The sequence below is a fragment of the Lagopus leucura genome, unplaced genomic scaffold (assembly GCF_019238085.1).
Source record: "Lagopus leucura isolate 7727_CA_CO unplaced genomic scaffold, USGS_WTPT01 Super-Scaffold_100028, whole genome shotgun sequence".
Lineage (NCBI taxonomy): Eukaryota > Metazoa > Chordata > Aves > Galliformes > Phasianidae > Lagopus > Lagopus leucura.
In genome coordinates this window covers 6,388,812-6,403,755 of record NW_024962279.1, presented here as the reverse complement: position 1 = coordinate 6,403,755, position 14,944 = coordinate 6,388,812, and the positions used below count along the sequence as shown (strand labels likewise).

The 14,944-nt window shown below is 45.2% G+C and overlaps 1 protein-coding gene across 4 annotated transcripts in view; it reads right to left on the bottom strand.

Annotated features, from left to right (window-relative positions):
* Positions 1–14,944, bottom strand: part of CNTN4 (contactin 4) — a 253,514-nt gene that overhangs the window by 2,886 nt on the left and 235,684 nt on the right. For 3 of the 4 annotated variants that reach the window (XM_042880935.1, XM_042880934.1, XM_042880936.1), the window contains 9 exons: positions 9,300–9,475; positions 7,436–7,556; positions 5,243–5,401; positions 4,379–4,528; positions 3,772–3,842; positions 2,682–2,916; positions 2,061–2,176; positions 1,369–1,555; positions 838–950 (listed from right to left, as the gene is read on the bottom strand). In XM_042880935.1, coding sequence (XP_042736869.1) covers positions 838–950; positions 1,369–1,555; positions 2,061–2,176; positions 2,682–2,916; positions 3,772–3,842; positions 4,379–4,528; positions 5,243–5,401; positions 7,436–7,556; positions 9,300–9,475 — 1,328 coding nt within the window. The remainder of the gene's footprint in view (positions 1–837; positions 951–1,368; positions 1,556–2,060; positions 2,177–2,681; positions 2,917–3,771; positions 3,843–4,378; positions 4,529–5,242; positions 5,402–7,435; positions 7,557–9,299; positions 9,476–14,944) is intronic. The other variant, XM_042880937.1, reaches the window with a different exon arrangement.

Here is a 14,944-nt window from a genome sequence, read left to right as displayed (position 1 = left end):
AAAAGCTAGGCAGTGTTTTGCTGTGAGCCAGTAAGGAATGTGACTGTTATCCTAACCATAGTTACAAAAGGAATTTTTAGAAACCTGTGAGATAAGATTCTGCTTTTTCAAGGGTGATGAAAGTCTCTTTCGCCTGTTTCAACTGACTTCTTAATTTGCATTTCAGACCAAAAATACGTAGGAATGAGATGGTCTGAACTGCTGGGATTCACCTGGGGATTCTGACTGAAAGCCCCGAGAAATTCCTTACTTTTGATTTCTCAATAGAGTGCACCAAAGATACTTAGAAGTGAGGGCAGACATGAGAGCTGGCACAAGCGCACGAGTCTGATGCCCCCAAACTGTGGGCAGTGAACAGAACACAAAGTGTGCCCAGGTCCTTCATCGCTTCCAGCTCTGATGGAAACGCTCACATAGCCCGGCCCTGGAGGCACTTGCTGGCATTCGCTCACTGATGTCTTTTTTGGGCCAAATTAAACCCTTGTGGAAGGTGATGGAGCTGAAATCTTCCCAAAATTTCTCTCTGGTTAAATTAAACCCTATTAAAACTGCTACTAATGAGGATTCTCTTTCTTTTCTTTTGGCTTTGCTTTCCGAAGAAAATAGAGCTATTAAAAAAGCATTTTATTTATCTGCAATTAAGGAGCTGGCTACAGCCTCTGGAAGGTTTCCACCCAAGTTCTTACTGTAAACCCCAAACTCAATATGAGATCATGAACATTTCCACTGAAGCACCGTGCAAGAATGTGGGGACAGCCAAGGTTCCATCAGGTCTCCCTGCAGGTCCCGATGGAGGCTGTGCCTGGTCATGGTCCCACTGCCTGTGCTGGCACTCACCTTGTAGCCCTGCACTTCTGACTCATTATCCAGTGCTTTCACTTGGTCCCAGTTCAGTATGATCTTGGAGTCTGATGAGTTCCATATGATGTTCCCAGGGGGCTGACTTGGTGCTATGGCAAAACAGAGAGAGTGCTCTGTGACTGAGAAGTGCCATCTGCAGTCACAACTGTCCCCATACCCTCCCAGCTTGTCCCATCCCAGCTCATAAGCTGATCTGTGTCCCTGAGGTCACAGCAGGTGTGACTGGCTGAAAAAGCATGCACTCAGGTGCTCAGCATGCCCAAGACCAGAAGAAAAAACTCTCTTGAACAACAAGATAAATACTTAACGTTCCTGCACAGCTGTGATTTGAATTTTGCACGCTCTGCTTACTTAACATGCAGAAGAGCCATACCAAAAAATGGATAATCCTTCTGCACAAAGAAAACAGCAAAGAACGATGCCTCAGTTCCTTAGGCTCAATTAAAACCCGAGGAGCTGGCAGAGACCCCCCTGAGGCAGAGCACTGCCACTGTCCTGGGCACTCACGTGGCTTTTTTGTCGTCACGTTGACCATGGCACTGGACGGACCGGTGCCAGCAGTGTTGTAGGCTTTGACTGCCAGGTGATAGAGCGCATTGCCCTGCAAGTTGGTGACTTTGGCAGATGTCTGGTTACCAACTGTCCTGATCTTTCTCGCGTTCTCTTCCTTTTCGTCGTGTCTCCAACACCTGACCTGCAAGACAAAGTGAGCACTTCAACCCCAGCTACAGGTAGGCAGCACCCTGGCCGGTTCCTAGCTCTATGACACTTCTGCCCAAAGAAGTTCTCTCTGTCTCATCTGGATAAGTCTTGCTGTATTTTCCACCTCGGGGTAGATGTCAGGGATTAGACATGCTACCTGCTGTCCTTAAAGCCAGGGCTGATACTCCTGACCACTGCTTTGGTCTGAGATGGAGGAAATGACGCAATCTGTGGACTTTCCCAAAGAAGCACGCTGACATCAGAGCAGCCTCTCTGGTCATCAGCACGCACTGGCTGCCCACAGCAAGCTCTGATCTACATTTCAGCCAGCTACTCACAGACAGATGCGTTGCCTTTTACCTCAGAAGTAAAGGAACATCTGCATGCTGAAGGAACAAGAGTAAGGCCCTGTTCAGCAGGACCAAGCAGCAGGAGCAGTGTTGCCCCAGCCTGCTCAGCACACAGCCCTGGAACCACGCCGCGGCTCCCTGCCTTACCTCATAGCCCTGTATCCTTCCTTTGTGCTGATTCTCTCGAGGAGGAGCCCAAGAAATTTCAATGTCTGTGGCAGAAAGGCTTCTGGCGAGAACTGTGATGGGAGCTCTGGTCGGCTCTGGGTAGACGAGTTGAAAATAAAATCAGAGTTTTCAGTTCTGTGTTTAATTAGTCACTAACTGCAAGGGAATTTTCATTATCGCATGTGAAAAGAGGCATTGTGACAAAAACAAACTTTCCCTTTTCAAAACAAAGCGCTGTCAGGCCTGTGCTAGACTGCACTTCCCCTCTGCAAGAGAAATAATAAATGTCATTACTAAGCTCAACTTAGGATACCATGTACAGTAATTAGGACAAGAGGGAACATTTTCTAATCAGTGGACATTAATTCATACTAAATCTCAGCTGAATTCTTTCCAGATTACATATTGCTTTTCCATTAATATCAAAAGATTTCATTATGATTAATGTTATTTTAATGACTATCAAAAGAATTAATCACGGTGCGCCATTTATTATAAATCAGAGCAAGGATTAGGTATCAAAGGATGTCGCTGCGGATGCTGAACCCTCTGTGATCCACGGATGACGGCGAGGAGGAGGGGATGGGCTCCTCACGCTACCTTCCTCTGCTGAGTACACGACCGTCACGGGGCTGAAGGAGCCTTCCCCCTTGTTGTTGTACACCCCCACTTTCACTTCGTAGGGTGAGAAGGGCGGCAGGCTCTCATTGCGGAAGACGTATCTGGAGGCATCTGGGGAGGCCACGACGGTCTGCATCCAGCTGATGGTGCCAAAGGGGCGAAAGGCCACCACGTAGCCAAAGCCGCCTCCGTTCTGCAGCTCCTCGGGCACGGTCTGTGGGCAGGCAAAGCATGGAGAGGTGGCAAGTTGAGCAACTGCATTTATTTCCTCTGTTGCTTCTTGGTCCTTGCTAAGTAGAGGGTTAGCAGCTGGAAGCCCAGAAGGGCCTATGGGTACCCAAAGTTTCAATGTATGACGATATTCTGTAACGATGGGCCACTGTCCTGTATGTCAAGGGGTTACTTTTGGTGACAGTCTCGCTCTGTAGTCCAGGGCTCAAAAAAATAAAATACTAGGCTGCTAGAAAGATGATCTCTGGATGTTTACGAGAATAAACTGACTGTTGTGTCGGAATACAAATTATATTTTGTGCAAATTATGAGTCAAAGTCACGGCTGATGTTCTTGTGTTTTTGAAACATATTGGAGTATCTGTAGGAGATGCAGCGAAACTAATTAGTCCAATGGAGGAGGAAATTTAGCACATTGAGCTGTGTGGTAAGGAGAAAAACCCATTTATAGTTTTTTAATAACCTTAAAAATATCTCTGGTGATTCATTCTGCCAGCTTGGTCAGGAATAGTGCTAAGTGGAAGCGTTAGCATGTCTAGTGAAGTTCATTATTAGGAAAAATACGCCAGCTGCATCACATCATAACATGAAAATACGAGCAGACAAATGACTAAAGTTCTAGCCCTGGCTGCCTTAAGGAATATTAAACATTCTTCATCGCTGCATCTCCTCTTGCTGGCTTTCATTAGCAGCAGTAAAAGCCAGCATGAAGTGCATTGTGCTAACTCTTAACCATTTGCTGTCACATAAGACTGCACCAGGGTAAGGGTTGAGGCTCAGAAGTCACTGCTGGTTCGCAGCACTGTATTCATTTTCCTCTTGGTTTGGACTCCACTCACCTCCCATGTAATGACCAGCTCTGATTTGCTCCCACCGCCTCCGCTGACATTGGCTGGGGTGACTTCAGGAACTGGGGGAAAAAAAAGAAAAAAAAAAAAAAGAAGATGCAGAGCTGCAGATAGCACTGAAAATGCACGTGGGGATTTTGAAACCAGAGGAGTGTGTTGAAATGAACCAGCTACAGGACTCTGCTGGCCTTTCTCTGCTGGGTATTGGCAACATTAGCAAGTGACTAATTTGCCACCACAAACAACACATTAAAAGTATGTCAATAATAGTATATGAAAAGTATGTCAATTAACTTGTGTATTCAGCCTCTAATTGTTTAGTTTAAACATTAATCTTCCATAAAAAGGGCTTTTACGTATTTTCCCATTTCACAGCCTGTTCTTTTGCAGCCTAACATGGAGCAGAGGAGGCACGTTTCCCATGACACAGACAGATCTCCGGACCACCACCCTGAGCCTACCACTGCCTGTGACCCTTTTCAGCCAGACCGAGAGACGGGGGCAGCACCCAGAAGCATTACAGCTCTCGAGACTTGTAACACGTCCTCTATGAGCACTTAGGGGACAAGACTGAACTCAGCTCCTCGCTGCTACTTACGAGCTTCTTCGGTTCTTCTGTTCTCCGAAGGTCTGCTCGGCTCCCCTATCCCAATCAGGTTGGCGGCCACGACTCGAAACTCATACTCGACCCAAGGGTTGAGGCCCACCACAGTGGCTGTGAACGTCCTGCCGTCGATCACCTCTGGAACTGGAGACAGACACAGGTCAGGGGTGCAGATAAAGCCACGACAAGTGTTAAAAAGGGCTGAGAAAAGCCCTGCTGGATGCCCTTAGCAGTGAGGGATTAACACAGATGCAACGTAAATGAGGACTGTCAAATGTTTTCTCGTTTTTAATGTTTTATTAATTGCTAAAGTCAGAGCATTGAAACACTGTGCTTTCAGCACAAATTCCTGCCATTAAAAAGCTTCTCTTGAATTGCCGCCTTCTGAAAACAAGGTATCAAGACAACAGGTTTACAAGTTGTTCTTTTTCTCCTCTCAGACTGCACTGTTCCCTCCGTTTAATGGTTACTGGAATGGAATTAACCTCTGGTGGAATGAGCAATTACATCACGGGATTTTTCCCACTATCAGGAAAATAATTCTACTTAAAGATAGGCCAGATGACACAGGCTGTCCCTGAGGGATGTCTTTATAGACCACAATTACTGCTGTATATCTCCAGCATGGCAACAAAAGACAGGAATTCATTCTGTTTTCCCTTAAACATTCATGAGAAAAATGGATGAGTAACAGCACTGACTGGAACTTAAATCTTCGAGTTGCCAGACTTGAAACCAGTTAAGAAGAGCAGCGTCCTACAGCCAGTGAAACCACACTGAGAGCAGAACCGTGGCTCAGCAGTTCCCAAAGGGCTCCTTCTCCAGCAGCACAGCTCGGTGGGTCGGCGCAGCCCTTACCTGTGCTCACAGCCTGCCAGCCCACCGAGAAGGGCGTCCGTGCCTGCACCACGTACATGGTGATGGGGCTGTGGTTGTCTGCTCCGGGCCTCCAGGACAGCTGGGCCGTGGTGTCGGTGATCTCATCGATCGTCACGTCCTCGGGGGGACCTGGGGGACCTGTCAGAAACATTGTAGGAGGGACTGCTTGAAGCTGGGTGCTGACTGTGGCCTTCCTGCCTTGCAGGATGCTCCTAGCAGAGAAATGACTCTGTCTTGCATCACATGGCCACGTCCATCAGTAGCGGTGCCTCTCCCCAAAGTGCTGCTTCACAGTGACCTCACCTCTTCACTCTTCCACTTTGGTCTAAAATTATTCTCAAATGATGTTAAGACCAGAAAATGTTCAAGTATCTAAAATACCCTGAAACTTCCAGTGCCCTGTCATTATAATGAAACTTTCAGCAGGTATAGCCAGATTTAATTTCTAAGAAATTAAAATTCTATGTCATTTTGCTTGGCTGGGGGAAATCAATCACACAATGCAGCCTTGCTCAACTCCTCCAGTCCTTCCACCCCAATGAAATTTCACTGCATACTTCACAATTTACTCCTCTTGCTTGGCCAATGCTGACATAGCCCATCTTCTTGCCTTGGAGTAATGATGGTTACTCCCAACATTTCCAGATATACAGCTTAGCAGTGTGCATGATGCCTGATTAATTCAGAGACATTCATACACGTGCTATCTCAAGGTCAAGAGAGGGGAAAGAGTCTCTGGTACTTTCATACAGTGACCAGAGGAGACAAGAAGAAATTAGCAGCTGCACCTTGTCTCAAGTAGATGAGACAACCAGTTTGGGACAGGGTGATCGCTCAGCAGGAGTACAAATCCCCTAAAAGCACAGCGCTGCCGAAACCAGGCATGGGTTTAACAGCGTTTCCCTAGGGCTGCATCACATCATCTTGACACAGCTCAACTGACTATGTACTTATAACATCTATTAGGAAAGCTCTATTTATGCAACAGCTATTCGCTCCCCCTCCAGTCTCACAGCCCAGGGACGTTTCCCAGGGTCATACACTCGGTGGCACAACACAGCACACCTCCTGGTGCAGCCGTAAGACCACCAGAGACATCCCTGCTGCTGCTGCTTCGAGGGAAGGACAAGAGTGATCTTTTTGCTGTCACCGGCAGCCACTTTCCTGTGAGAATTTCATGTTCTTCCTCTTAGTTTGCAGAGCCAACACTAAGGAAATTACCTAACTGAGGTTCTCACAGCAGGCTGTTTTGAAATGTGTGTACAATAAGAATAACCAAAACCGCGTGTTCCAACTGCTGCATGATGCGAGCATCAACCTTACATTAGGGGATGAAAAGAGACATTCAGAGGAACCAAAGCAAAATGGGTGGCGCAGCTTTCATGAAGAGAGAATTTCTCACTTCTGGTACATGTGCTCCTACTTGCGTTGAGTTGCCTGAGATTTTTTGCTACATGGAAGACTTGGAAACTGCAGTTCCACAGAATGGTTGAGATTGGAATGGACCTCTGGATCCGTGCGGTGCATCCCTTGCTCAAGCAGGGACAGCCAGAGCAGGGTGCTTGTAAAGCCTATCTTAAACTTTTGGGCGGGGAGGAAAAATTCAAAGTCGGGATGGAGAGAAACAGGGCAGGACTCAGCTTCATGCTTCCCAAGGCTCACAAGCAGGAAAAATATTTAATATTTTTTGGTAAAGATTCAGACTCAGGTTAATTAATTTCATCTCCATTAAAGTCATATTTAATATCATCTCTGCATAGTAACAAATAGAACCTGACAAGTCAGTGGAATTACCGAATCACGTTTATTCTAGAAAAGGAACAACTGTAAAGGAATGCAGTGAAGAAGCTGGAGATGATTTCTGCTGCTGAGTTCAACAAATAAATGTGCTCAGCTGGTGCAAGTTTTGCATTCAGGACATGAACGTGTACTGGTGTGTTTATCTGTGCTGTGTCTTGGTTGTACAAGTATGCGTATATGAAAGCAGCTTTATATATGTTGCTTGAAAATGTTCTGTGAACCACAGCTTGTACTTCAAGCTTTCTTAGATTAATTACAGGATGCTGGGATCCTAATGAATGTCTCTGAACCCAGGAATTGTCTTACCAGTGGCAGAAGATAAGAAAGAGAAGAAATTTTACAACAACAACAACAGTAACAAAATTCAAATACCTCTTACAATCAGGTCTGCAGCAGCAGATAGCTTGTCCACACTTGTTTGCACCATGCAGACGTATTTCCCAGCATGCTTCAGCTGGATGCTTCTGATCATCAAATCACCAGCTGAATCCTGCTGATAAAGTAGAGAAAAGTGGTTACAATTACTTTTTAATGAGCGCTAAACATCATTATCACATGAAGGACACTGTGACTAATGGATTTATTTTACACTGGCTGATGAAAACATTCGTAATGCAAGCCGTGGCCTATTAAAATTATGTGAGTCTGCCTTGAAGATAAGAGCGGGAGCTCTTCTACAATTATGGCTTCGGCAAGGGGCAAGGGAGCCAGGTTTGGGTCCGTTAAGCAGTTTCTCCATTAAAACAATGCGACAGCCTTTGCAGGTTTGTCTAGATTCTTCCTTCAACTCTCTGGATATCTAATTTATAGCCTCTTCGCCATTCCGGTGTCTAAGTTGTGTCAACATCTATTTTGTAAGCGCAAACCAGCCCAAATTATGAGACATATGCAACAGCAGCCTTGTGTTCTGGCCAGCATTTTGATTGCCTGGCGTTTCTGTACTAAAGATCATGAGAACAGCACTCTCCTAGGAAATCTTGCATCCACCTAACAGCGGTAATTTGTTTTCCAAACGCCAAATGCATGTCTGATTAACTGTTGAATAGAACTAATTATGTTTCCGTATGTATAGGAAGCTCTGAACTCTTTCTAAATTTTTCTCCAGACACAAAGCATTCAATACATTAGAAATCTCAGGGTAACCTTGTGATTGTGGCTTTCAGACCGAAGAATATTAATACAGTTTGTAATTTTAGCTTTGCAGCCCAATCAAGCACAGTCACAGGGAAGAGCTGTCACCGCTGATGTGCACCCTAGGCAGAAATCTTTACATGCATCTTTTAATGATTTTTTTTTAAGGGACAACAGCGAAGCTTGTAAATTGTATTTCCTTTTATTTTCAGCATCAGATTTCACTCCTGACAAATGCAAAGACAGACTGCTTGTCTGCCTGGAACTTGGCACAGTGTGGGACTTTGTAAAGCCTCCCTTGGGGTGACATGCAACGCCCCCCCTTCTCTTCTGTCCTCTACCTCTGCTGAAAATGTATTACAGTTTTCTTCTTTTTCTCACACCTGACTGTTCCAGCTATCAGGCTTTTCATACTTCAACCTCAAACAAACAATTCTCTGGACATTACAAAAGTTTGCAACGTCAGTGGGTCCAGCCTGGGTTTCCTAAAAACAAACAAGTAACAGAGAACCCAAACACACCAACGCGTCATCGCCAGGAAATGCCACAGATAACACTGAGAAGAAACATCACCTCCAATGGTCAGCAACATCTCTAGCACAGAGCAGATCCTTTTACGTGGAGGAAAAATACTCTAAGCATGTGGTCCCAGGAGAAAAATACAGTCATGTAAATGAGCCAACCACAGTTTCCATACAAATACAAAGTTCTATGCTGTTACACTTTGATTTTTTTCTTTTCTTTTTAACTTGTTATGGACTTCTTCCCAATGGGAAAAGTGAAATGGTAGTTTTTTGTAAGGAGAAAATGCATTGTAGGTCTTCTGACATACAGTTCACTGCAATGGTAAACCGTCATTCACGCCATCAGAATCGGGGCACCTCATTAAGCAATGATAACAGTCCTGCATCAACTGTCACAAAGCAGTGTGCTGTCAATGCCTATTTTCTCAGCCTGTGAGACAGAAGATAACGTCTCCTAGTATCAGCTTAGTCAAATACATTTGTCCTGTAGGCAGCCCTTCTGTGTGTTACCTGCAGTTATTTCTGCGGCTGCTGATGCAAGAGGAGCCCTTGGGGGAGATTGCTTTAGAATTGATACTTACCCCGCCGACTCTTTCAAAGTGATCCCCATCTTTTTCAAAGTCTATCAGATGCCCATTGAATGACCAGGTGAACACGATGTCGAGTGAGTGATCGTGAGACACCTGGCAAGGCAGGACGATACTTTCTCCAACAGTGACATCCATGCTGAAAGGCGACACCATCACCCGTGTTGGATCTACAAATGAAGAAAATGGAGGGGAAAATATTAATCCTCTCTTAAACTGAGATAGTTGTGGAGCTGAATCCACATCTCCATGCAATCCAATCCAGTTTCCATCCATCTCCACACAGTATACTGCAACTACAGCACTGACACTGGGGTTTGAAAAAGTCACCGTGCTTACTCTGGAATAGTAAAAAAAAAAATTAAGGCAATATCTGAACTATTACATCTTTGATTTTATCCCAATACCTTTTGCTTCTTAAAACTCACATGGTTTTTCTCTCTGAGGAGAGCCCACACAAAGAGTAAGTATAAACAACAAGTGATACCAACTGAACCCTTCAAAAGATGCAACCCGAAATTGTGCCCCAACAAACCAAGCAGAGGGGCTTTGTGTAATGTGGATCCTGTGTATTACGCCCAGCTGATGTGGGCAGTAAATGGTCAAACACAGTCCTCTTCTAAGATCCTGGTGGTCATAAACAAGAAGTCACTGACCTGATGACCAGGAACAGAGCAAATAGTTTGGAGAGACGTAGCAGAAGAAAGGTGAGAACTGGTCATTTTCTGAAACGTCATATTGACAGAGGAAAGTCAAAAGACTGCAGGTATCTGTGATATGGGAAGTCCTGTCTGTTATGTGCCAGCTCCATCCTGGGCTTTGGGACCAATCCCTTATTCACAGTTAGACTTCACCGCCGGTTTACTTGTCTGTTTTTAACTTTGGTCATGCAGTGCAAACAAAATGGAGCCACAGAAAGATGAGCCACGATGCATTATGCAGACTTCAGCCCCTCATCTATGCCCATGAATTCCCTCTGCCTCTAAAGTTAACATTTGTCTTTCATTTCTGTTGACAAAAATGCTGTAATTTTTTTCTACAAGGCCTCAGAGGAAATGAAAAGGAGAAAAAATATTGCTTAACAATGAGACCAAAAGTCTGAAAATCTTATACAGACAGATATTTTTGCTTATTCCAAAAATCTATTCTGCACAGCTGTCATGGTAAAATAATACGGGCATTATTCATTCTCTAGTATATGAAATCAAAATCTTAACTACTTCACCCAGGGACTCCTGGATAACTGCTTAATTCTCTGCTAAAATAGTAAAGCTACTGCAAAAACACACGTGCTGGGCAGAACTTTTCACTTCAGAAGTCCACAGAATTAGTAAAGAAAGATTTCACAGCCAACTCAAAGAGCTTTCAGATCAATGTTTAAAATGTTTATGAAGGATATGATTCTGAGATGCAATGAGTGCCTTCTGCATTGCCTCGAGTGCTCCTACACACAGCCCACAAAGCACCAAGCACACCGTGCTGCTCAGCAAGCAGTGAGGTTCTGCTGTGGGTAGCCCTGTGGATCGCTCTCCAGAACTTTCTGCAGGAGGTGAGAAGAGCACGCTGTAAATCTGATTCTTCTTGCTAAAATACACAGAGTTTATAAAAACATAAAGAATGGAACACGGATGCTAATGACCTATTTCCCAGAGCAGCTTAGCACGGCTTCTGTACGACTGTAGGGCATGCAAGTGCCCACTGCCTTTGAAAATTAGGCCCCCAGGTTTCAATCCAATCATGTCAAGAAACATTGCAATCATAGAATCGAGCACAGCGGGTTAGAGGAGCAGCTGATAAGGGCAATGACAAATGACACACAGCACAGGCTCTGACCCCAGCCATACCTGGCATCCACAGGAGCCCCCTGCAACACCCTCTGCAAATCACCCCAAAGGGAATGCTTACCAATCCTTTCTCAAGGACTGGAAAAGCTGGAAAACAAAACCACCCCCTCACCTTGGACCTGAGCAGAGCAGCAAATGGAAAACGTTATTCAGAAGCCAACTGAGGGCAGCCCCAGTGTAGGCACACCTTGGTGGTACGCAGCCAAGCAGTAATCAAATTATTAGGTTTGCATTCTCCAAATCTGTAACATCAGGCTCCTTTTAAATTACAGTGAGTGCTTTAACAATACCAACATCATGCTTTCTGCCAGTTGCTGCCCGAGGGGCTGTGGGCCCCTACCAAGGGAAGCAGCAGCAGTCACCTCCCACAGAACCATCCCAGCAAGGAGAAAAGAGAGCGCGACTGCTCTGAGCCAGCGCTGTGACAGCTTGTCCAGCAATACCACCGAGTTTCTGAAGAAGAAACAAGTGAATGCTGAATGCCAAAGGGAGTGCTCCCAGGGGATGAAAAGCTCCTCACTGTCAGGGTACAGAATAACCTGTCTTTCAGCCCGGCTTGGCTGTGCCGTGCACCCCAGGCTCAGGGTGCAGCGTGCCCCCTGCAGGGCTCTGGCTCTAGGTGTCACTGACAGCTCAGGGAAGCAGGGCAGCTCCCTGCTGCCTCCTTGCACATCAGCGCTTTCTCCAAGGCAATTTCTGTGTTTACTGTGGGAAGAAACACGTGGTGTTCTTTCTACATGCAATTTTCCTTGCCTGCCAACAAGCAGACACTCAGCAGAGCAAATCTGTGCCAGGATGGCTCTGCAGCACCTGAGCATGCAGGGATCATTGCAGCTCTCCTTACCCACGTGTGTCCTTAGTGGCATCCCTTGGCCTTGGTGTTACTGCTGCAGTGCAGTGAGAATTCACTGTATTTCTGACTCATTTAATGCATTTGGGGCTTTGGAACTACATGATCTTTAAGGTCCATTCCAATCCAAGCCATTCTATGATTTGGCTTACAGCAGCAGAGATCTTCACAAAGTTTTCTTGCTCACTTTCAGTTTGGAAGAAGGAGATACAGAGCTGAGAATCATTTCCCATCTGCGGTTGCTGTGCGTCCCTTGCACCCTGCTAACAGGGAGCTGCCATGAACACTCCGTGCCCCATGAGGGGATGCTGTGCTGCATCCTCACTGCAGACACGTGGGCTGTGTGCACTGTGGGCTGGAGCAGCAGTTCCCCAGCCTGAAGGGAAGCCTTCTCGCCCCGGTTTGCTATTGATTGGGTGTCCATTAGGACGGATTACTTGTTTAGGATAAACAGCTTTGCACGGCTGTGCTTGCTTGTTGTAGCTCATGCAGTGCTGTGTTGTATCCTATCGATCTGGAGGACACGACACAGTGGGACACCATCCACAGAGGCATGACACAAATGGCATAAAGTGAGGCAGAAGCCGACACTCACAGATAATGCTTACTGTTCTGTTAAAAAACAAACAAACAAACAAACAAACAAACTCCAACCCAACAAATCATCCTAGACCAGGCAAATATCTCCGAATGACACAAGAAGACAAGGGCAGAACAAGAAGCAGTCTCATGTGTGTGGTACTAAGCAGCAAGATTTCCATGGGGTGGAGGGGTTTTCTACCTGCAGGAAAGTGAACCTGTTTGCATTCCTCAGCTCTTGGCACCCAGTTTCCAAGTATGCTCATTTCCAATGGGGCTCAGCTGCGGTGGCTGCGCTCAGCTCTGCAGGGATGGGATTTAGTGACACCAGTAACGGCAGCACCAATGTTTCTCTCCCATTTGTGACTGAAACGTTTCTCCAAGAGCACAAAGCCCACAGCATGGCAGACCTGACAACTGGCTCAGCTTATGGGAGCTCTTAGTTGTAGTTAGTTAGTAGCTCTTGGGCATCATCTGATCCTGTGAAAAATGCTTAAGACAGGAAAACATGGCCCCGGACTAAAAAGAGTAATGACTGGTGAACAACTGAAAATGTAGTATGGCCACGTATCTAACAGGGATTAAGGAACGGAGGGGTGGAACATTTGACCTTTCCTGGAAGACTGAAGACTGCTCCAGCAACACGCTCAGTTCAGCTGGGTGCTTCGATGTGCTAAAATTGCTTTCCTGAAAGAGGATCTTGGTCTTTCAACTCACTTGGCTTAAAACTCACCATAGTAGAACTACAGCAGTGGAACTTCCACACTGTTACTTTCAGATAGGTGCTTCAGCACGTCGCATGAGTCCTTTAGGAATGCTCTTTGCTTTGGTGCGGGCAAGGTTTGTTTTAAGAGAAGAGTTTAAACGTTGCTCCTCGTAATCTGCCCATCCATGTCCTTAAGCCTCACTTCTGAGATCGCCTTCTTGGCTTCGTTCAGAGTTCAACTGCAGCTGAGGCCCAAATTATTAATGAATTTCTTAAACTGACGCTGAAAAAGAGCTTCCCACAGATTGAAAACTGTCTGAATTGATGCAAGTCTCCCTCCGAGGAATTAATGCCTCCCACCTTGCAGACAGAGACCCGGCAGTCAATCAGCGGATTGCATTTCTGCATACTCAAATACACATCCTTTGTGTGGCTGAATAATAAATGAAGGTTAATTTAAATCTGAAAACACATTAAGAATGGAATCGCATCAAAGGATACTGGGGAGGGATGTACCATTACAGCAAATTCAAAGACAAAATATATGAAAATACATCCACTCCACTGAGAGTACAAAGAGTGTTACTTAAATAACAAGAGGGCACAATACTTCATTTTAACCTCCATTTTAGCAGTGCAATGCAATCTTATCAAATCAAGATCTCTCCATACAACTGTGAGAAAGAAAATCATATCTAATGGGGTCCTGAAATGACAGTCAAATCTGTCACTCACAGAAATTCATCCTTGCTCTTTATGGCAGTGTGTAACAGTGCCTGATTATGCTACAAAACCCAAACATACCCTTCTGTCTCTCTTTGCATTTCAGGCTCAACTGAAAGCCACTCCACTTCAGAGGTGCATTAAATGAAATTGGTATATATGACAAACGATTGAACAATTTGTGACACACTTTATAGATAACCCAGGGAATCCAAGGTGTCACCTTTTGTGGGCTATTGATTGAAACTAGCTGATATCCATCTTTTCAAGTATGGAATAATCTACTGTCATTACAAAAATGATGGCCGTCTTACAGAGAAGGTTAATCAGATACAGGAGAAATCATATCTAATCTTTGATAAATTGCAAGTCACTGAAGGATCAATCACCATTCCCCTTGTAACACAAGACACAGGTAACTGTGCAAACAATGCCATGCTGTCTGTTGTGCAGCCCATGCACGTGGGCTGTGGCCAAAAGCATTCTGCCCCTTTGAACAGCTTAACCTGCTGGGGCTGTTGATTTATGGGGCTTTTAAACATGTTTGGAATGGTAATGACCACAAATAAAAATCTTCAAAAAGAAACAGAGCAGCAATAATATGAGAGGCAGGCATTCAAACTGAGAAATTATAAAGTGACTGACATGGTCTTTGCACTTTTGTGGTAGAGCAGGGTTCTAGATTTTCCCTATCTGAGCCCTATGTCAGTTATCTACACCCTCCTGCTCAGGAGCTAGATGTTAGGAATAAGCTGACAAGCAAGAATAAATCCCAAATTTAGAGTCATGAGGAGTCGATGCCTCTTGGAGCTGTCAAGCCTACGGGAGGGCATGAAAATCACTAGGTGGAATTTCAAGCTTCCCAGTGGATGATGCACAGCCTAACCATCCTTAATCCCATCCAAATCAAGTCTTGTATTTTTCATAAATGTCCTGA